This window comes from Colossoma macropomum, unplaced genomic scaffold (genome assembly GCF_904425465.1).
Source record: "Colossoma macropomum unplaced genomic scaffold, Colossoma_macropomum, whole genome shotgun sequence".
Lineage (NCBI taxonomy): Eukaryota > Metazoa > Chordata > Actinopteri > Characiformes > Serrasalmidae > Colossoma > Colossoma macropomum.
In genome coordinates this window covers 989,118-1,010,198 of record NW_023495280.1, presented here as the reverse complement: position 1 = coordinate 1,010,198, position 21,081 = coordinate 989,118, and the positions used below count along the sequence as shown (strand labels likewise).

The 21,081-nt window shown below is 38.2% G+C and overlaps 1 protein-coding gene across 1 annotated transcript in view; it reads left to right on the top strand.

The window, feature by feature from the left end:
* esyt3 (extended synaptotagmin-like protein 3) overlaps positions 1-21,077 on the top strand; it is a 34,568-nt gene extending 13,491 nt beyond the window's left edge. The window contains exons 5-23 of the mRNA XM_036561930.1: positions 1,219-1,285; positions 3,610-3,699; positions 3,817-3,872; positions 4,129-4,249; positions 5,318-5,494; positions 7,501-7,583; positions 7,734-7,782; positions 9,421-9,510; positions 10,205-10,267; positions 10,877-10,936; positions 13,520-13,591; positions 13,824-13,910; positions 15,712-15,861; positions 16,154-16,584; positions 17,832-17,930; positions 19,275-19,406; positions 19,484-19,589; positions 19,688-19,737; positions 20,638-21,077. Coding sequence (XP_036417823.1) covers positions 1,219-1,285; positions 3,610-3,699; positions 3,817-3,872; positions 4,129-4,249; positions 5,318-5,494; positions 7,501-7,583; positions 7,734-7,782; positions 9,421-9,510; positions 10,205-10,267; positions 10,877-10,936; positions 13,520-13,591; positions 13,824-13,910; positions 15,712-15,861; positions 16,154-16,584; positions 17,832-17,930; positions 19,275-19,406; positions 19,484-19,589; positions 19,688-19,737; positions 20,638-20,692 — 2,038 coding nt within the window. The 3' untranslated portion in view covers positions 20,693-21,077. The remainder of the gene's footprint in view (positions 1-1,218; positions 1,286-3,609; positions 3,700-3,816; positions 3,873-4,128; positions 4,250-5,317; positions 5,495-7,500; positions 7,584-7,733; positions 7,783-9,420; positions 9,511-10,204; positions 10,268-10,876; positions 10,937-13,519; positions 13,592-13,823; positions 13,911-15,711; positions 15,862-16,153; positions 16,585-17,831; positions 17,931-19,274; positions 19,407-19,483; positions 19,590-19,687; positions 19,738-20,637) is intronic.
* The last annotated feature ends 4 nt before the right edge of the window (positions 21,078-21,081 follow it).

Genomic DNA, 21,081 nt, shown 5'->3' with positions numbered 1-21,081 from the left:
TTTAATCCTGAAGATTGGCACACAGACTGCTGGTCACAGCATAGCAACAAAGACAACAATCTCACCTAGCTAGTAGCTAACGAAAAGGACAAGACAGCGATAATTTGGAAAAGAACAGACTTGTTTGTATTTATAATCACTCCAGCTGGTTTCCTGATACGTTTAATCTGCAACGAGAAACTGTCAAACACTAAAAGTGGCGAAGCTAAAATCAGCTACTTGTTCGAATTTTCCCATTCCACCTTAAATGGTGCAGCACCTCAGGCACCGTTTAAGGTGGAGCGGAAAATTAGAACAAGAAGCTGCCGAATGAGAAGCTGACTTCAGCCTTGTAAAAATCGAACGTTGAGAGACATTTTACACAAAACTGTTCCAATTTTGAGGAAAGGTTTCCTGCCAGAGATGCGAGAAAAGCGACTGTAGCTGAGCTAAAGCTTAAAGCAGAGCAAAGTCTGCGTTTTTATTTATATTATATTTTTAGCCTCTACTAGCACATTAGCACGTGCTGAACCATATTTACAGCCAGGATGGTAAAATGGACATACAGTGTTGTGGCTCCCAAGATGGTTTGATATTTGTTGAAAGGACAAAATGGCTATTGTTAACATTTGAGTTGCCAACCTCTGGTCTACACTGTGTATTAAAGCACAAACACTGCATTTTCTTATTGTTTCTGCCTAGAAAATGCTAGCATGCCATGTGCGGCACGTGCCAAAAATAGACTCAAAGCATGTTTTTGCGCTTCATGCTCACGTTACTGGCGTGGTGCAGTGTGAGGTGCGCAGGTGGTGTGAAAAGCAACACTGATTGAAATACACTCTTAAAAAGATGGTTCTTCAAGGGTTCTTTAGTAAAGGAAATTGTTCTATTTAGAACAGTTAGTTCTATATAGAACCATTTGCATGGTGAAATGGTTCTTCAGAATGTGATGTATATGGTTCTGTCTAGAACCTTTTTGAAAATGGTTCTATATAGCACCAAAAAGGGTTCTGGTATTGTTATGATGTCAAGCTTGTGTCAATGGAAGAACCCTTTTAGGTGCTTTATATAGAACCATATACAACACACTCTCCATCAGTCTGAATTGACGTAATGCTGTGTACATTTCCTGGCACACATGCTCTAAGATGCATAAACGTTTAAACCTAATCTCTCTCTTATAGATACATACATTTTTTGTATATTGTAATGCATGAATACTGCCTGAATGTTTCTCAGTTATGAGGGGGATCTGAACATCAATACAGACGTGAAGAGCATCGCAGCAGGAGTCAAGGAACTACAGGTTAGCTGACTTTCAGCCTTTCACCAGCATGCTTTGACAATGATATACAAACCGGATTCCAAAAAAGTTGGGACACTAAACAAATTGTGAATAAAAACTGAATGCAATGATGTGGAGGTGCCAACATCTAATATTTTATTCAGAATAGAACACAAATCACAGATCAAAAGTTTAAACTGAGAGAATGTATCATTTTAAGGGAAAAATATGTTGTTTCAAAATTTCATGGCGTCAACAAATCCCAAAAAAGTTGGGACAAGTAGCAATAAGTGGCTGGAAAAAGGAAATTGAGCATATAACGAACAGCTGGAAGACCAATTAAGACTAATTAGGTCAATTGACAACATGATTGGGTATAAAAAGAGCTTCTCAGAGTGTCAGTGTCTCTCTGAAGCCAAGATGGTAAGAGGATCACCAATTCCACCATTGTTGCGCAGAAAGATAGTGCAGCAATACCAGAATGGTGTTACCCAGCGTAAAATAGCAAAGACTTTTAAGTTATCATCATCAACCGTGCATAACATCATCAAAAGATTCAAAGAATCTGGAACAATCGCTGTGCGTAAGGGTCAAGGCCGTAAAACTCTACTGGATGCTTGTGATCTCCGGGCCCTTAAACGTCACTGCACCTCAAACAGGAATGCCACCGTCAAGGAAATAACAGAATGGGCTCAGGAATACTTCCAGAAAGCATTGTCAGTGAACACAATCCACCGTGCCATCCGCCGTTGCCAGCTGAAACTCTACAGTGCAAAGAGGAAGCCATTTCTAAGCAAGCTCCACAAGCTCAGACGTTTGCACTGGGCCAGGGGTCTTTTAAAATGGAGTGTGGCAAAATGGAAGACTGTTCTGTGGTCAGATGAGTCACGATTTGAAGTTCTTTATGGAACACTGGGACGCCATGTCATCCGGACCAGAGAGGACAAGGATAACCCAAGTTGTTATCAACGCTCCGTTCAGAAGCCTGCATCACTGATGGTATGGGGTTGCATGAGTGCTTGTGGCATGGGCAGCTTGCATGTCTGGAAAGGCACCATTAATGCAGAGAACTATGTTCAGGTTCTAGAACAACATATGCTCCCATCTAGACGTCATCTCTTTCAGGGAAGACCCTGCATTTTTCAACAAGATAATGCCAGACCACATTCTGCAGCAATCACAACATCATGGCTACGTAGGAGAAGGATCCGGGTACTGAAATGGCCAGCCTGCAGTCCAGATCTTTCACCTATAGAGAACATTTGGCGCATCATAAAGAGGAAGGTGCGACAAAGAAGGCCCAAGACGATTGAACAGTTAGAGGCCTGTATTAGACATGAATGGGAGAGCATTCCTATTTCTAAACTTGAGAAACTGGTCTCCTCTGTCCCCAGACGTCTGTTGAGTGTTGTAGGAAGAAGGGGGGATGCCACACAGTGGTAAAAATGGCCTTGTCCCAACTTTTTTGGGATTTGTTGACGCCATGAAATTTTGAAACAACATATTTTTCCCTTAAAATGATACATTCTCTCAGTTTAAACTTTTGATCTGTGATTTGTGTTCTATTCTGAATAAAATATTAGATGTTGGCACCTCCACATCATTGCATTCAGTTTTTATTCACAATTTGTTTAGTGTCCCAACTTTTTTGGAATCCGGTTTGTATTTACTTGAGTTTATATATTTACTGGAGTTATAGAGTTGTGAGTGTAACATGCTTTGGCACTGTTGATTTATGTTTACTTTGAAGCCTAGTTTCCTGCATGTTTGCACTTGTATGCTGGCTTACTCTGTGCTTCAGTTCTGTGTCAACGACAAAACGCACTCACTAAAACTGGGATGGCGGCAGTACAAGACTGTCAAGTGAAAACATCTTAATTTTAGCCGGTAGATCACACTTTGAGATTGTTATAAGAACGTCATATTATTTAACTTATTTGTAGACTTTGCCTACATGTCTTCAGTCATTTTATCCTGTGAAAATGTCTTATTCTGTCGGCAGATAAATGTTTCAAGCATTATTCTCAAAGCAAACTAAATTATAGGTCAGAAGAATAAGATATGTTCTCCAGATAAATATTGAAAACACATAAAAATCTAGAAATAAGTTGAATAATCTTTAGCTAAGATTATATATAATAATAATTATATATAATAATAATAATAATATTCTTACAACAATCTCAGGGTGGAATGGGTGACTATTAAATTGGGGATTTAAACAATTGGGGGATTGTGCTTTGCACATATATGTGGTGAAACAGCTCAGTCACCTTCACTGTGGTGTCAACTAATTAAAACTGTGAATTAATTACGACTAAAATAAGTTTTTTTTTTCCTCTCAGCTTCAGGGGATGCTCCGTGTGATTCTCGAGCCTCTGATTGCCCAGTCTCCATTTGTGGGTGGGGTCACCATGTTTTTCATTCGCCGCCCCGTGAGTTACGATTTCATTTTATGTAAATGATTTCAAATCTCTCTGGATTATATTTATCTTATTGATGTAACAAATTTAGCATCACAGGCCTTTAAGCATTTAAATTAATATTTTTAGACCCTGCGTGTAAATTGGACTGGGATGACCAATCTTCTAGACAGTCCGGCACTGCGGTATGCATTTCTTTGATCTGCTTGTTTGTATAATGAACCGTCTACCATTGTAGGCTTTATGGCTTGTTTAATAAAAACTCTCAATTTATCACAGTTTCTTTTAAAAAGATTTTTATTTCCGCTAGTGCCACATAACTTATGCACTCTTATGTCTTAAATGAATTATATATCACCTTTCTTAGCACCATCGTTTTTAGCTATACTATCTGGTTTTAATGTTTCAGCCAGTGCACTTTACCCATGATCTTTTCCACAGTGGCTTTTCAGAAACAGCCATATTGGAACTCATCGCATCCATGATGGTCCTGCCGAACCGCATGTGTTTTCCGCTGATAGACCAAGTCAAGGTGGACCAGATGAGGTTTCCTCTGCCACGAGTGAGTACATTCACTGTGTCTGTTGCGTAGCAGTGCCCATTTTTATCCATAAAGTACAGGTGTAGGAATGATCTTTCATTCCAGACAATCATAGTTTTGGCTAATGACAATTACAGAAAATTACAATTACAGCAGCAGTCAGACTTAACGCATCTCCTTAAATGCATTTTTGCTTTACATTTATTGGGCTCAATCCAATGGATAAACATGTAAACATGTGATTGTGAAAAGTAAAATAATTGTGGAAAAATAACTGTGGTCAGCTTAAATAATTGCGATCAGATATCAGATGGATTTTTGTGGCAGTCCTAGTCTGAATTTTAAATGATTATATCAGGCTTTACAGGGCAACTCAGCAGCACATGCTCACCATACTTTGCCTGTCTTTTTTGTTCACATAGATACGACACTATAAGGGAATTGCTGTCCTTTTCAGGTTAAGCCGTTAACTCACATTCTAGATTAAACATCGCTTTGAAAATGTAAACGAAAAACAACAAATATTTGTTGATGATTTTTACATTGCCAGTGTTATCAATAAGGTTGAAGAATTGTTTCAGCCCTAGTGGCTTGATTAGTTCACTCAGTTGTGTTGCTCAGATGTGTTGCCCTTTACTTTATGTGAATGTTCCAGTAGAAATGGTCCAAAATTACTATAACTGACGTATGTTAAAGTTTTAAATGTTTGTTCCGTCTCCTGTAAAATTACCATTTCAGAGATATAAATATTTTTTACAAAAGCAAATGCTTGTACTGACACATCGTTGTCGTCGGAACAAAACTTTGTATCTCCAAAAAGGATAACTTTTCAGGAGAAGGAAAAAACCTACTTCACCTTTAATGTAAGTCAATGGAACCAGACATTTTTCCAAGTCATTTTGGGTCATTTTTTGAAAAATGGAGATGCAAGGTCCTCTACTGACACTAGCGACATGCTGCTTGTGAATAGGACTGGGGATCATTCCATTAATGGAAAGAATTACATCAAAAATGTTAAATATTCTCAAATAAAGCAAACAAAAATCTTCTTGTTCTAAATAATTTGTCTTTTTTTGGCCACTGTCCCAGGGCGTGGTGCGTGTTCATGTGGTGGAGGCCCAGGATCTGGTTGCTATGGACACATTGATGATGGGTCTAGTGAAGGGCAAGTCTGATCCATATGTGGTTCTAAGGGTGGGAAACAAACGCTTCCAAACGAAGACCATCAAGGAGACCTTGAACCCCCGCTGGAATGAAGTTTATGAGGTAACAATGTTAAAACGAACTCAGACATAGGTTGAAGGTTCAGTCAATATGATTTTTTAATTTGACATGTATGGAGAGAAGCAGCCAATTCCAGAGACCTTTCTGGAGGCCACATGCGTACATGCCATCTACATACACCACTCAGACATGCATTTTATGACCTTATAAGGCTATAGATAGAATGTATGGACATATGTTTCGCATTACCCAAACCTTGTCAAACAATGTGGGCTGTAGGGGGGTTTAAAGGCTCGCAAGGGCCCCTAGACACTTACACCCTATGGGGAATATAAACTCTTAGGTGCTCAAGGTTCTTCGGTGGTGCATGAGAAGTCATACACGGCAGTCTATACTGTTCCCCAATCCAGAACAGAGCATGACGGTCGATACTCTGCTCCAGCTCAAGAAATGTGATTGTGCCCCAGTGTCCACAATAGCTCATGCATTTCTGTTACACAATCAGTGCATTTATTATATTATATATATTCATTGGGGCATTTTCCCAGTTTGGCTCTTTGAACCATCTGTAGTAGTGCAGGCTGAATCCATGATTGTAGCCCTCTTATTCAAATACTGCTTTTAAATGGCTTTTAAAGTGAATCCTTCAGCACCTTCAGCAGACTACACTGGACAGCGGTCAGAGGACAACTATGCATAAATCAGCTAGCAGCAAACTAACAAAAGCAGCAGGAGTTCCAGTTCCCCTTAAGAGCCTCCATTGTGGGGCTCCCGAGTGGTGCAACCGTCTAAGCGTTGGCCCTATCATCAGGAGATCATGAGTTCGGTCCCTGGTCATGCTACAGCCATCGGTAGCCGGGAGTCCAAGAGAGCACAATTGGCCTCGCTCTCTCTGGATGGGTAGGATGGCCCCTCCTTCTCCCCCCATCACTCAACGCAATGCTAGTTAGCGCAGGCGTCTGTTAGCTGACGCAACAGATCTGGCGGTTGGCGCTTTCCTCCGAGCGCGTTCAGCTGTCCAATGATGTTGCGTGAGCTGCAGTTCGAAAAGATGCGGTGGATGGCTTCACAGGTCTCGGAAGAAGCCTGTGTTAGCCTTCACCCTCCTAGCGTTGGTAATATCGTGTGATTGGGGGAGTCCTAACTAGCGGGTGGAATTGGAACGACTAAATTGGGGAGAAAATTGGGTAAAAATACAAAAAAAAAGAGCCTCCATTGTAACATTAATCCGCAAGCTGTATGAACAAGAGCAAGAGGCTACAAGCACATAGAAGTTCAACTATTAACTGTGTATATGACATATATATGATATACATGAAGCATACTCATTGACTGTGTATATGATATATACAGTATATACACTTATTGAGTGTATATGTAATCTATATGATATGTACTGTCATTGGCTTGTATATATGTATACATATATATATTCTGATGAAGCCTGTTTTTTCCACTCATACACGTATAACAAAATGCCCTGCTTTATACATGAGAAAAATTTCTTAAGGATCAAATTTGTGTAGATAAGACAAATGCACTAAATCCTGATTAACTACTCAAAACAGTGCAGATGCTTGCTGTTTAATGCTATTACTTATCTTAATTATTTGGCAGCCCTAACATTAATAATTAATCTGTTCTTATTCTCCTTTATATTTTTATAGATGTGTCTAGGTATGATTTTAAAATAAATATGTTTCATTGTACTTGCTTTTATATTGCAAATAACTGTAAGCAAGACTAAGAATTGTGCTGGTATTTACAAAGTGGCTGAAATTTTGACCATTGGGATGATTTGCTAAGAATTTTTAAAATGGAAAAACTAAACTTTCCTTTGAAAGTGCAAGGATATATACTGCAAATGTTTCAGAGAATGATTATAAATGTTTTGGAACAGTGGTAAAGCACTATGCTCGTATGTAAGATGACAGATTATCTGGGTGTTCCTCAGGGTTCCATGCTTGGGGAAAATTAATTTCATTTTGTATACAACAGTTTGTGTCACTGTTTGTGTCAACAGTTTTGAAAATTTCTTTCCATTGTAGTTTGTGGTTCATGAGGCTCCTGGGCAAGAGCTTGAAGTGGAGCTTTACGATGAGGACACAGACAAAGATGACTTTTTGGGCAGGTGATAGAACTGTAGCTGTTCTGTTTGATAAACACACTAAAGTTCAATCAGGTTAAATCAGAACGCTGTGTTATCTACTACATGTTGTTACCAAATGCTATGAGTATTAAGCTCTCTATGAGTATTTAGATGTGAGATTATATGTTGCAGGTTTAATCTGGATTTTGGGGAGGTGAAGAAGGAGAAAGAAATCGATAAGGTATGTGTCACTGAAAGTCTATATGATGTAATTATTAAACAACTCCAAATTGTTCTGGAATTAACGCAATTTTCCAGGCTGCTCAGTATGTTATTTGTATTTTCCAGGCGAAGCAGGAGCTTTAGTGAAGTGTTCACTGGATTTTAAAACAATACAGTGATAAATCTGACATGTCATTTCATTTTCAAGTGTTCTATCGATTATTATGCTGAATATATGAATAGTTTATAACAATAAGGAAATCTCATGATATGTTTAATGGTTTAAAAACAAAAATATTTTTAAGTGTGTCATAATGTAATAATAATGACTTAATAATGAATAATGATGTAATAGTAATGACTTGCTAGTCAGCACGCTATTGTTGATTGTCAGAAATAAATGCAGCACAGAGTGGCAAGCTAGCAATCCAGAGCAGAAAGTGTTATTTAGCCTTTTTTGTGATAACAGTGCAACAGTGCAACCCGTGCAAAAGGGGAAGTACTCAATAGAAATAATATTTAAAAGAAAACATAGATAAAAAAAAGTGATATTGGAATAACAAAATACAAAATGAAAGGACACTAGGCAAGGCAATACAAATAAATAAATAAATAAATAAAAAACAAGAGAAAGAGGGAAAACTTCAACATGGATATATACAGGCTTGTTGTCTTTTAGCTGGGTTTCTTCATAAACGTAAAACAAAGACTTGAGTAAAGTCACAGATGAACAAATTAAAAGAGGGTGTACACTTTTCCATATTTACACAAAAGACAAATTGGAGCTCTAATACAGACAGTTAGGAACGATGTCTGGACAGCATGACCTCTCACTGCTGCTGTGCTATCACCACCACTTTGACAGGAAAGGGCCATTCGACTGATGTATGACGTGTAGTTTTATAAACAACACTTTCCCATCAGACTGATGCACAGAAGCATGTGCTTTCATAAAACCATGTAAAATGACCAGTTCTTTGAATATATTGCTTACTGCTTTCGAATGTTTGAACTATCGAATTTATCAGCTTTCATCAAATATTCATTGCAGCCCTACATTTAAAGTAGTGTTGAGTTCTTAGACAATGCCTCTAATAGACTTGATTATGTGGTTTCTGACACTGTATGACACACTGTTATCTATTAGCATGGACAGAAGTGCATTGCATTAGAACAGTACTAGCAGCTGTCTTGAGGCCTGAATTTTCTCATACATTTGACCATTTTACTAAAGCTCTGCTTCAAAACTAAAGAACTTAAACTTGCACGTGGCACATGAAATGAAGTACGAATAATCTCTTCATTCGAGGTAATAAATGTTCTTGTGGCCACCATTACTTTTTATTTATTTATTTATTTATTTATATTTTTATTATTATTATAGTGGTCTGGATTGTCTGTTTATCTGTTTGTTCACTTTTTATTAAATTAATAAAATAAAAAGTTTTGATAACAAAAAAAGAAGCTAAACTTCAGACACAAACCATGCTGAGGCTGATTGACTACAACATTGAGTGCATTTGATTTTTGGCCAAACCATCCCTTTAAAATTAGTGGTTCCTAGTCTGACTTCACTGAATGTACAGCACACATATAGAAAGAGAAAAAAGTAGTTTTGCATGGTGAATATACCCCTGCATTGTTTTTGTTCTTACAGTGGTTCACCCTTCAAGACATTCAGAGTGGAAAACTTCATTTGAAATTGCAGTGGCTCTCTCTGCAGACTAGCAAGGAGTTAGTGAGTCAGGTAAGCTCACATACTATTAAGAAAAACTACTAGGGATGTACAATGATATCAGAGTCATATCAGCGTTTTAAAAACAGATCAGTTAAGATTTGACCAATATTTGATGGTGTATTTATTGGTTCCCTAGAAGAGCAGAATGTTTAGATGATACTGAGTTAATGCATTGTGCAGTGTTATATTTCTCTGAAATCCTGGTAGGTCCCAATTTCTACATTTTGTAGAACAAATGTTGTGTTGGCATTTACACCAACCAGTCACTGAATTAAAACCACCTTCTTCTTTCTACAGTCATTGTCCATTTTATCAGCTCCACTTACTATAAAGGAGCACTTTGTAGTTCTACAATTACAGACTATTTCTCTGCATACTTTGTTAACCTCTTTCACCCTGTTCTTCAATGGTCAGGATCACCACAGGACCACCACAAAGCAGTTGTATTGCAGAAAAGTGGTAAAGCACTATGCTATTTGTAATGTGTCAAATAATCTGTTAGAGAACCTTAGAGCAGGATCAGGGAGTTTCCTCAAGGGTCTGTGCTTGGACATATTTGTTTATTTTGTACACAACACATTCTGTTCACATTCACATTTGTTTTGAGGACAGTTTGTGGTCCATATCAATGCATCAATAACAACTACACATTGTTATTATGGATAACATCAGGCCTTAACATTTGATATTATTGACATTTCAGGCCGCTGATGGCTGTGCGTGTGCCATGCTTGCCGTATACCTGGACAGTGCGTCCAAACTGCCTGTGAGTACACAATTAAAAATTCATCCTTTTTGTTTGTCACTTTAGCAAACTACATTAAAGGCCACCCATTTTATGAGTATTTTTTTGCCTGTAAACACAGTATCTGACAGAAAAGTATTATTATTTATTTTTTGCCATTATTATTATTATTATTAGTGATTGAACATTGCAAAGCAATCATTTGTCTGTTATTGATGGCTGTATGACGGTTTTCGTGCAGTCGTCATTGAATGCGAATGAATGAACGGGGGTAAAGTTTGTGCACCCAATTTGTGATACAAGTCCATAAGAAACACCTTATTAAACTTGGGTACCATAGCAGCGACCTAGCAGCACCCTAGCAACCGTCTAGCAACTGCTTAAGCTGGGCAATCACTTACTATCCTACTTCCTACTTTTCTAGTTATCATTACTGTTTGTTTTACACTCCGAAGGATTTTTGCATTTTACATTTCATTTGAAACTACACAAGTGATAATTAGTGATAAAGGCTGGTCTGTGAAAGTAATGGACAGTTTACTGAGCTGTTCTACAGCACTGCAGCTCTGCATTGAGAATTGATGTATGTTCAGTACGTTTTGCTGATGATTTTTACATCTCTGCTTTCAGAAAGACCAGAGTGAGTTCAGCCAGCCTGACAAGCCTGGGAAACAACCCAAAGACGCAAGGGTAAGTCAGCATCACAGGCCCTGCCTTCTGTAACATGAATACCTTTTATTTTGATAAATACAAAACACAGTCAAGCTCACTGGATCTTTTATCTAGTTAATGAGACAGCTAAGACAAGGCAGATTCATTATATTATGTGGCAGCCAATTGCCTCCTACAACCCTTTTTAGTCACTTAATTAGTCATATGAAGCATGTTTGAATTACTATGGAAAGATATTGATTTAAACTCCTCACAGTACCAGCATTTTGACTTGATATACCAAATGATAACACAGCGTCCAATGGGAAAACACAAAAACTTTTTACAGCTTAATTTTTAGATTTATTGACTTTTTTATCAAATGTAAAACTATGGACTGCTTGTCAGCTTTGCCAAGAGAGACTTATAACACTTTTATTAGCATTACCATTCAGGGATACCAGGCATACCTAGGTTATTAACTCCTCTATTAAGATAGAAATGATACAAAGATGCAAAAGTAGCTTAAATAAAAAAAAACATGACCAGTGATTTTATGTAGTCAGAATTATAGATGTGTAAAACATACTTGTTGCTGAGCTTCCTAACAACTGGAATAATTGAATGTGTTGCATGCAACTTATTTTTCGAGTTCATGCAACTAGTTGTATGAAAGTCTTATGTAATGCCTACCTTAGATTATTGAACTGTTTACTACATTGTAGTGTTATAATATTGTAGTAACACATTATACATCATATATCTTTTTGTGTGCTGGATAAATTCTAGATTCATAATATTGTACATACTACAACCGTAATGCTTTTTCTTTTATTTTACGTTCAATATCAGTTTCTTTTTCCTTTAGAATGACCTACTTATTCAGCAGTCATGCTCTCCAACTTTCATAATTTTTCTTGATTAAGTATTACAGTTAAAAGCTATTCAACATGCAACAGGTTTAATCTAAAATTAAGAACAAGAAACAAACAAAACTATCAGTATCAAATAAAATATGAGAAAATAAATAAATAAAACATTTTAAAACATTTGATACATTGTGCAGCACTTTGCATAAAAAAAATAGGTGCAATGCTCTAACATTAAGGCAAAACAATAACACAATCGGGAATCTTTGTGTCTGTGCTTTGTTTTGTGTGCCTGGTCCACCCACGTCCACCTGAAGATGGCATGAAATCCCGTTTAGTAGAAGAGAAAAATCATAGTTTATCAAAATGCTGACTTAGTATCTTGAAGCAACAATTTACTATATATTCATCTAAGCAATTTTCATGTAGTATCTCAAATTAGATACTCTCTTGTTTGTGATAACTCATCATTTTTATGTAGTTTTTTTGGAATTGTTTTGGAAAATAAGTCATTATTTCAACAGTCAAATTATTGTGATACTAGGCCACTGGTTTGAGATAATCATTATTCATTATTCATTATCATTATTTTGGCATTCTGCTGCCAGAAACAGAGAAGGACAAAAAAACATAAGCCTTTTTTCCTCCTTTACCTGTTGAGGATGGGCTTGATGGTTTGTTTTGCTGTGCTGAACACAGAGCTGTGAGCAACGCCCACTTTTAAATATTCAGAATGGCCACTCATCTCAGCTCTGTGGTCCTGCCTGTACACGTGTCTATGTGTTCTTATTGAGGTGCACACCTTCAGCACTGAGTCAGCTGAGCATTGTTTCCTCAAAGCAGAACAAACCCTGAAGTTCCTGTCAGTCGAGTAGCAGGCGTGGCTGATGGTGTCGTTGCGTTCTCACGCCTCCTCACTTTATTGAGCTGCTGTTAACCCTCTGGAGGTTTCATGTTCGCAATGAAAAGACTGAGCTGACTGTCTCTATAATATTCTCAAAGGGGAGTTCCACTGATTTTTCAAAAAATTTTGCATAATTCAGTGGTTGAGATGTAAACATAATCATTCAGTCATTTGGTGTGAAATGGTTCAATGTTGAGAGTCATATGTCTTTTCAGTGGTGGTGGAACCAGTGGTCGCCATGACTACAACACAAATAGAGCCATTTTATTTACTATCCAAAATAACCACTGAACCTAGTTTTTATATGGAATGTTGAATGTTGATGATGGTAAAATAGTGGAAAATCTGAGAAACATACATTTTCTTTGGGGACTATTTTGCCTCACAACACCCTGCACGGTGCCGCACTCTGGTTTTGAGTTTGATATGCGGGTATTGTTTGCATCAGTCAGTTATCATAGGCCTGGAATGCAGACGCATGGCAGTGAATGGGGGCAGCTATGCATTCCATACTTACCTAAAGTCATACCATCTATTCTCTGAACCCTGACATACAAGCTAAGCTTTTGTTTTGCAGCAGGTTTTGGTTTGTAAGTCTCTAACAGGACCTGTTGGACTGGTTCTCTTCTCCGTACATACAACATATCATTATGGAAAAGGCTCAAATGAGGCCAGTGGTCACACTAGCTAATGTTTTAAACTTGCATACGCTTCATACAAGCTACATAACAAGGCATTATGGAGGACTATGGCTTAGGTTTTGCTTCTTTCAGCTAAAATGGTTCGTTATGGGTTTTATAGAAATGGATCCTCATATTATAATGTGTTTTTCACATTTCTCAATTGCAGCTCACACGAAGGCAGAACAACCCCAGCTCCTATGTGAAGTTCTCCATAGACCAGCAAAGCCAGAAAAGCAAGGTAATCAGCACATTTGCATTCCATTTCCATTTTCCAGTGGAAGGGAATGTAGAGCTTCAGATTCCTCTGCTGGATGAAGTGGAATTGACAAATTAAATATAAATTCATCACTAGCTCATTACTGCAGCTCTAATCAGAAAAGAGCGGTGCTGCAAACCAATAGAATATTCATTGTTAAATGAAATTGTGAAATTACTGCTTGCTTCAATAATTATGTTTGTCTGCCTTTAAGTTTGTGTACAACTCCAGAGATCCTGTTTTTGAGGAGTATTTCACATTCTTTGTGCATAACGTGGAAAGCCAAGTGCTCAACGTTCAGGTAACATGTCTTCTATAATGTAACTTAAGAGTTAGAATGTATATAATGTGTATATTGTTGCGCAAAAAAAGTATTTTTCATTTTTCTACCTCATTTGAGCATAGCAGCTGGAATTGCGTGAAAATTTTATAATGAAAAGACCAATAGAAATGCTCCAAAATGACTAGGAATGAAATCTTTTTACATTAACTTACAGTAAAGGTAAATAACGTTTTTACCATTTGCCATTTTGGAGATACTTGTTTTTTTACCATTTGCATTTTGGAGATACTTGTTTTTTCTTTGAACAGCAACAACAAAATGTATACATAATGTGTATATAATGAAACAGTGACAGTGATGTAATGGTCTAAGCCTAGTTTATATGTATGATCTTTTAAAGATTGTGTAAATGAGCTGGTTTGAATGAATGAAAGTGGCTCTTAATCCTCCAGTGATCCCCATGTCCAAGTCAGAGTCATGTCGGATGTCAGGTCATAGGTTAGTGGAAGTTAAAACCGACGTATTGACCAATATATTGTCTATACCTGTATAATAAGAGTATATCACTTGCTGGCTACCTGAGGCTGGCTGAAACTTGCATGCAACTGTGGTTTAAAAGTTGGCTTGAAACCTGCATGAAACTAAACTGCATGTGAGTTGCATAATGTAAGTCATCCTGCAACTCACTTTAAACTCAGCTGCAAAAGTTGCACACATCTCAACTTCGTGAAGCAAGTTTCACGAAACAGCCGATCAGAATGACAATAATACAAGACAAAAATCACTTTCACTGACATACTTTCCCAAAGGTGGTTTATTGGGCAATTGAAAAGGGGACTTTTTTCCCAGCAGGGGGTTCTTACACCTCGTCTTTCACCCCTCAGTGCTCACTAGCAGCTCAACACAGTCACAACACACAGAGACATCAGAGTCTTAGTTCATCTGAGAAGAGTTCCAAATAGTTTAGTTCATTATATAAGTAGAAATATCCAAGTTGATTTCCTTTCTAATTTTACTCGAGCTAAATTAAGTATTTTCAAAAACAATGGCGATGTGATAATACTTAGAAAATATCATGATACTGAATTTTATCAGTATTGCTCAGCACTAAAGTACCAGACCACAACTTGCCTTACGCTCTGCCATCTTAATGAATGTAGTGTTGAATCAGAGTTCATATATTTTCATATGTGAGATGTTCATATACGTACTACAAAATGGAACACTTTCTGAAGGGCAGCATTTAGAAGACTACATGACACCTACCTAATTCACAATTCACTACGTGACACCTACATAAGCCTTTCATGACATAAACATATAGTCATTTATAAAGGCTTATCCCAATAAGTGTCAGATGTCCTAAAGGATGCTTATTTAAATTTTGATTTCCTTAGTTATAATGACTAATGTTGGAATAAGTTTTTAACAATGTCTGTGTAGGTTTAAAACAGTTGTCATGAAGGCTTATGCATGTTGCTCTTCAGTAAAGTGTCATCCAGGAGACTATATTTGTGAAAACAGGTTTGATGTGTAAGAAAGCCAGACATCTTTGAAAATCATACATAAAAATGATCTCTTCTGGTCAAGAACACTCCTTTACTGTCAGAGTCATTGATAATGGAAATAGCCAAGACAAGATGACCTGTAAAGTTTGGCCTTTTTTTTGAGCACCACAACTCCTCTTGGCGAAAGTATGATAGCAGACCAGAAGATAAAATAAATTGAAGGCAGCAGTAATGTGGTACTTTCCTCACAACATCCACACAGAGTGAAATTTGCAGCCATTTCATGACTTTTTTCTCCTCTGTGAGTTCAGGTGATGGTGCCTGAGAAGAAGACGACTCTGGGCATGCTCACTCTGCACCTAGGCCGGCTGCTCAGCGCTTCTGACCTCACCCTGGACCAGCGCTTCCAGCTGGAGCGGTCAGGAGCCAACAGCCAGCTCAAGATGAAAGCTATCCTCAGGGTGAGTGTACGGAACTGATCAGCACTTCTGATGACTGCCTTTGATGAAAAGTATGTGGACACACCTCCTAATGATTGGGGTGTTTCAGTCACACTGATTGCTAATGAGTCTATTTACTTGATGTTGTTGTGTGTGATGATTTAGACATGCAGTTTGCACAATACTAATTGATGGGACAGAAGCTAATGTCAGCTACCTCGTTGCTCCAGTGCAGAACTAAGAAGCAAACTTCAGACACTAAACATGTCTTGACTGATTAGTCTCAGTAAAACACTCTTTACCTCCATCTCAGTTCCTGAAGCTGGAGAAGCCCCAGCCCAAGGTTGAGAACCCTCCAGCAGCCCGACCTCGGGGGCAACAAGCTAAAACCCCCCAACCTCAGCAAGCCCAACCCCAGCCCTCGCAACAGCAACCTCAAACCAAACCCCAGCCCTCCACCCAGCCTCCATCTCAGTCCTCCCAGCCTGAGAAGAAAGCGCAGACCTCCACGCTGCCCCAGACACCTGCGTCCACCACAGATGGCCATGCCGTGGCCAGCTCCTCCAGTGCACTACAGACAGAATACGTTCCCCATCGGAGAGGCTCCCTACTGTCCTCAGATGTCCGGCGCTCAGGACCCTCCACACCGTCCCGCATGCGCCGCTACGACTCCCACAGCCTCCTATCGGAGAATTCCATCGCTTCTTCTCGCTTAGACCTGGCCGACAGCGTCCCATACCCAGAGTGAGTGTCTTCACCTCTGATATGTGATGTCTGTGGACATAAGTGGATTAGTGTGTAGATGGACAGTATTTGCTGAGATAATTACCCATCATATTGGATTTTTTACTTAGTATATAAGATTTCTTTATTAAATTTTATTATTTAAAGCAGTAGTATTATGGAGTTTGGAGAAAAAAAAAAAACCTGCTAAATTATGGTGTGTGTGTGTGTGCGCGCTGCTGCTGGTCACCCTGTAAAGCCCTTTAAAAATAGCAATTTAACTCTTAGAACACCATGACAATGTTGGCAACACCACTGCACACTTTATTAAAATGACTGTCAAATGTTGATCGTTTGTCGTGAAGAGATTTGTCAAAATGCGCTGGATTTTTGTGACTTCAGCCGAAAAGACAAGTGCTGAATGATTTCTCTACAACTCCTGGCTAAGCAGTCCAGGTCTATCTAGGCTACACATGCTCATTAAAATCACATACATTTTAATTGGTTTTTGGTTTGTATGGCATTTACTTGCACAAGCTAATTAAATCTTGCATTTCACTTCCTTAGTGTCATCAGTTTGGTTCCAGTAGCCAATGGGAATGGCAAAGCAGTGTCCTCTTATTTTCGAACTGCAGAATATCCTGCAGTAGACCACAGAGAAGAACAAAGCTTCTAGTGCCCCCTACAGATCACTATCTAGACCAGCAACTTCATTAAAACCACCTCCTATTATCTACACCCGTTTTCCATTTTATCAGCTCCACTTACCTTATAGGAGCACTTTGTAGTTCTGCAATAACAGACTGTACATCTGTTTCTCTGCATACTTTGTTAGCCTCTTTTCATCCTGTTCTTTACTGGTCAGGACCCCAACAGGACCACTGCAGACCAGGATTTATTTGGTTGCTGGATGTGCAACAGATGTGCAACACTTATATTTTGCAGTTATAAATAGATCAACTGTGTGCTTAAAGATAAAGTCATCATGTTGGATTTTGCAGGAGTTTCCAGATATTACTTTCATCCACAGTTTGGACAATGACTGCAGTTCAAAGTTGTTAAATTGAACTCTAAAAGCAATATATACAACCCTGTAGTAAATATATGAAGCTGATAAAGTTCACTATAGCAGTTTCTGCTATGCCATGAAACTGACAGTAATGTGGCAACAACAACTAATTGCACAAATGTGGCATTATGTGGTTGTGGCTTTTTATCTGTTATCTGTAATATAATATTCTTATTCTCTATAATTTTCTGTGTTACAGAGCACTTTTAAATCACCAAGGAACCTTTGGCCAGATCCAGCTGACCATTCGTTATGTCCCCCTGAGGAAGAAGCTCATTGTGACGGTCAACGGGTGCAAGTGAGCCGATTTTCAATAGTTTATTGTAGAATTTAAAATTGATGAAACGTTCATAGAGAATGAGAGAAGCAGTTAGCCTGGGCAGAAAATTAAAAACTCAAAAGAACCTTTGAATTCACCCCAAACATAATGTTCTAATTGCTAATGCTGAGTATTATTTGCAGTAACAGCTAATAAGGCATGAAAGCTAGGACACAGTTACCAACAGTATCTATGGTTAAAAAATTAATTGGATATTTTAGAATTCATTGAGTGATGTTGATCAGTAAATACAGTGAGGGGAAACAAGTATTCAGACACTTTTGTTTTTATTATTTAATATACTTCCAGTGCATATATCCACTTCACTATTCACACATATCTTTTGACTTTGTATTTATAAATAAGAACAAAGAATGTATGAGCAATATCAAAAATATGTTTAAAACATTAGTACTTGTTGGCCATTATAGCTTCGAGACATTAAGGAGTAATTAGCTTTTTTAGCAGTTTCCTAGTTTGATTTCAATCCACCAAAATTACGAGGGTCCCTCTGATGAACTTGCAATTTCAAAATCCTCCATAAATTTTCAGTGAGATTCTGTCAGGAGGTTGGCTAGGCCATGCAAGCACCTTCATCTTCTTTAAAAACCAGTCTTGAATTATTTTGGCTGTATGTTTGGGGTTGTTTCATTTTCTTGGTTGATGAGGTTAAGTTCTCCTCTAACATCAGCAGTTACACAGAGAACAATAAGCAATGGACCGCAATTATCTCCATTCACACACCCCAACCTAAACTGCTATGCTAATAAAAGAAGCTCAGAGATGCTATGTTCTCTGATCAGATGAAACAAAAATAGAACTTTTTAGCAATAATTCAGCTCATCATGTTTGGAGAAAGAAGGGTTGATGTGATCCCAAGAACACCCTCAGTGAAGTATGAAGGTGGGAGCATCGTGATGTGGAGCTGTAAAAAGTACTGGAGCATTACACACCATCAAAGGAAACATGAATGGAGCAGCGTACCAGCTTTCATGTCATCCTGCAGGTGTTTATGAGTGACTGCTGGCTTTTTTCTCACCTTCCTTATCATTAGTCTGAGAGAAATCTTGCACTGCGCACCTGTCCATGAACTTTACATACATATTTTTACACACTTCTTAGTTTATGTGTATGAATACATACTGTTTTGGTCACATGTGTACATACAAAGTCAAAAGTCATTGTGTGTAAATTTGAAGGGGATATCTGCACTGGAAGTATATTAAATAACCAAAAGTGTCTGAATACTTGTTCCCCTCACTGTAGCACTGGTTGTTTCAATGGTAAATATAAATGCCATGTCCGGTTAACTTTGCTTGTTAGGGACCTGTTTAAGTGTAATGAGAATGGCTCAGACACCTACGTTCGCATTTACCTGCTGCCAGACCAAAAATGGAAGAGCCGCATGCGCACACAAGTGAAGAGGAAGACGGTGGAGCCTGTCTTTGAAGAGAAGTGAGAGCTTGTCTGAATTACTTATTGCGACACATGAGCAAACCACATAACTCTTACTAACATGCACACTTGTACAGGTTTGAGTTTTCGGTGACTTTAGAGGAGACCAAGACCAGGACGCTGGACGTTTCTGTGAAGAACAATCGAATGTTCCACACTAGGGAACGGAAAGAGATCGGGATGGTGAGAATGACATGGTGTCATGTTTTCACACTCACGATTTTAATGTTTAGCTTTGTCTTTCACAACTGCTCACAATCCCGTCTGTCCTCTCTCTTAAGGTGCTGATCGAACTGTCCCAGATAGATCTTGTGAAGGGCTCCATTGAATGGTAAGAAAAGATTTGCATTATATGTCCAAAAGTCTGCTGTGCTTGTCCTCCTTTGCTGTAGTAAGAGCTTCTACTTTTCTGAGAAGGTTTTACATTAGATGTTGAAACATTGCTGTGAGGATTTGATTGCATTCAGCATTCACAAGAGCATTAGAGAGTTAAGGTACTGATGTTGGATGATAAGTTCTGGATCAATTCAACTCATACCAAAAGGTATTGGATGAAGCTCTGGCGCTCCAGATAATGCAGTTCAATGCTAGGGGGCTTAATACCTCTCTAGGCCACACTAGACCTTCCACTCATTTATCAAACTTTCTGCATAATTAAATGCTTAAGATACGCAAAGTCATTCACCCTTTTTGGTTTGAAATGCTCCGTTCTAGAGAAACTTTGTTTAGTGATGGTGATAGGAACCAGACATCCATCTCTAAAAGCTCCCTCACAGGAAGTTATTATATGAAATGGTTATGAATATGCTGCCTGATATTTGAGACATTGTTTTAGGATAGTTTTGCAATACTGTTTTTTTTTTTCAAATTGGTGAAATTCCTCATTAAAAGTCATAGAATTCACTAATTAGAGGGGCTGTCCAGATATTTTTGGAGATATATATCACTGTATATCACTGTGTATCACTATTAAGGATCAGTTGGTTAATTTTTCTCTTCTTTGTTAAACTCAAATGCTGTCAAAATACAAACGCTCAGTTTTATCACACGTGAACCCGCACGCATCTCACAAGGTTCTTTGGGGTTTATTTATCTATTCCCATTCAACCCACAGAGAAATCCTCAACTGTTTTTGGAGCTCAAGACAACCAGCGTGTGATCAACTTTTATCATTTGAGTTGAGAGAGAAGCCCTTTAGTCTGAATCATGTATTTCTCTCGCCTCTATTCAGGTATGAGCTCACTCTGCCTGGGGTGAAGAAGAATGAAGGTCAACCATCCACATGATGAAGAGGAACTGTTACAAAGATCTTCATATGCTACAACTCTGTTTACAAATTTCTTGCTGAACTACTTTAGTAGGAATGTATCCAGTTTTCCAGATAGAGTCTTTATTTTATTTATTCTTGGAAGGGGGTTCATATTAGAGATGAAGCCAACAACCATGTTGTGTTTTGCACTTTGTTTTGGATGGAATGCTTTCTCAAACTGGAAGCACTACTTTATAACACTGTGTTGCTTCATGTGTGTAATAGTTCATGATGTTCAAGTGGGAAGCTGAGCTTGTGAGTGCATGTATAAATGTGCAAACATTTTAAGTGAATTTGGGCCAAATATCACTGTAAAAAATCCAGTTTCATGTGTCAAAATAAAGCACAGTTTGTACCATTTTGAGA